Here is a 1,085-nt window from a genome sequence, read left to right as displayed (position 1 = left end):
AGAATGTATGTATTGTAATTTTCCAGTTACCCATGTATATGATATAATTGCCTGATTACTCTTGTTCAGTGTTAGTATACTTTTGCTTTTCCATATTGTACAGTGTATTACTTTAGCATTTGTTGTTTTTGTAATTTCTATGAAATCTCTTTTTTGAATATAAAATATTTTTTAACTCAAAAACTTTTATTTCTTTCATAGGAGTTCATGCTGTGCCGTGAAGAAGAGAAAGATCCCCGCAAGTGCATCTCTGAGGGGAAGGCCGTGACTGCCTGTTCTCTTGATTTCTTCCGTAAAATAAAGAAGAGTTGCTTGGAGGAATTTACTCAATATTCTAACTGCTTAGACAAGTCCTCTAAGGACCTCGGATTCCGCCAGTAAGAAACTTATATGTTTAAAAAATACAATACACACTGCATGTATAATCTTTGAGTTCTAGAGTAATTACCAGTATAATATAGATGTATGTCTGTTAGCATTTTCTATGAAATTGAATCAAGCAAAACATATATTATAACTCTGTTTATGTAGCCTCTTAGAAGTCATTCAGTATATTAATAATTCATGATAAATTACACTGAAAAGGTTAAGGAAATAGAAAAATAAAGTGTTTCAGTGTTCTAGACAGCACTGCTAATATCCATTTCCATGTATTAACCCTCTACAGTGGCCAGTATTTCTAAAATTTAATCTCTCAGCCTGGCAAATTTTGAGCTATTAACCATGTCTGATATTTAGTGTATTATCACTGATGTTAGTTTTAGGTTTCTATGGATTTATGGCTTTATAAACTTTATTTGAAAAATATTGGAATGCGTTCCATCTAGATTGAGGGTCTCGTGCACATACTTGCAAGGCAGTTGCTAGATGTGTTTTTCCTCCTTAGTATATCCCTTTAATTTGATTAATATTTTATGCCACATTCAAATAATGTCAGCAATTATATGCAAAATGATTGGTTTAACACATTTCATGCCTTTGCATAGTTTGTCCTCGAGAAACATCCTGTAGCAAAAATACGTTCAGGCAGTTTTGCTGTTTTGCAGTCAGTCTCTGCCATAGATATGGATATCATTATCTAATGC

The 1,085-nt window shown here is 32.6% G+C and overlaps 1 protein-coding gene across 1 annotated transcript in view; it reads left to right on the top strand.

Annotated features, from left to right (window-relative positions):
- Positions 1–1,085, top strand: part of LOC119585833 (NADH dehydrogenase [ubiquinone] 1 alpha subcomplex subunit 8-like) — a 6,274-nt gene that overhangs the window by 3,095 nt on the left and 2,094 nt on the right. Inside the window, exon 2 of the mRNA XM_037934562.1 lies at positions 202–377. Within this exon, the coding sequence (XP_037790490.1) occupies positions 202–377 (176 nt within the window). The remainder of the gene's footprint in view (positions 1–201; positions 378–1,085) is intronic.

The sequence above is a fragment of the Penaeus monodon genome, chromosome 20 (assembly GCF_015228065.2).
Source record: "Penaeus monodon isolate SGIC_2016 chromosome 20, NSTDA_Pmon_1, whole genome shotgun sequence".
Taxonomy (NCBI): Eukaryota; Metazoa; Arthropoda; class Malacostraca; order Decapoda; family Penaeidae; genus Penaeus; species Penaeus monodon.
The sequence above is the reverse complement of the archived record's forward strand: the minus strand, read 5'-3'. Positions and strand labels throughout refer to the sequence as shown.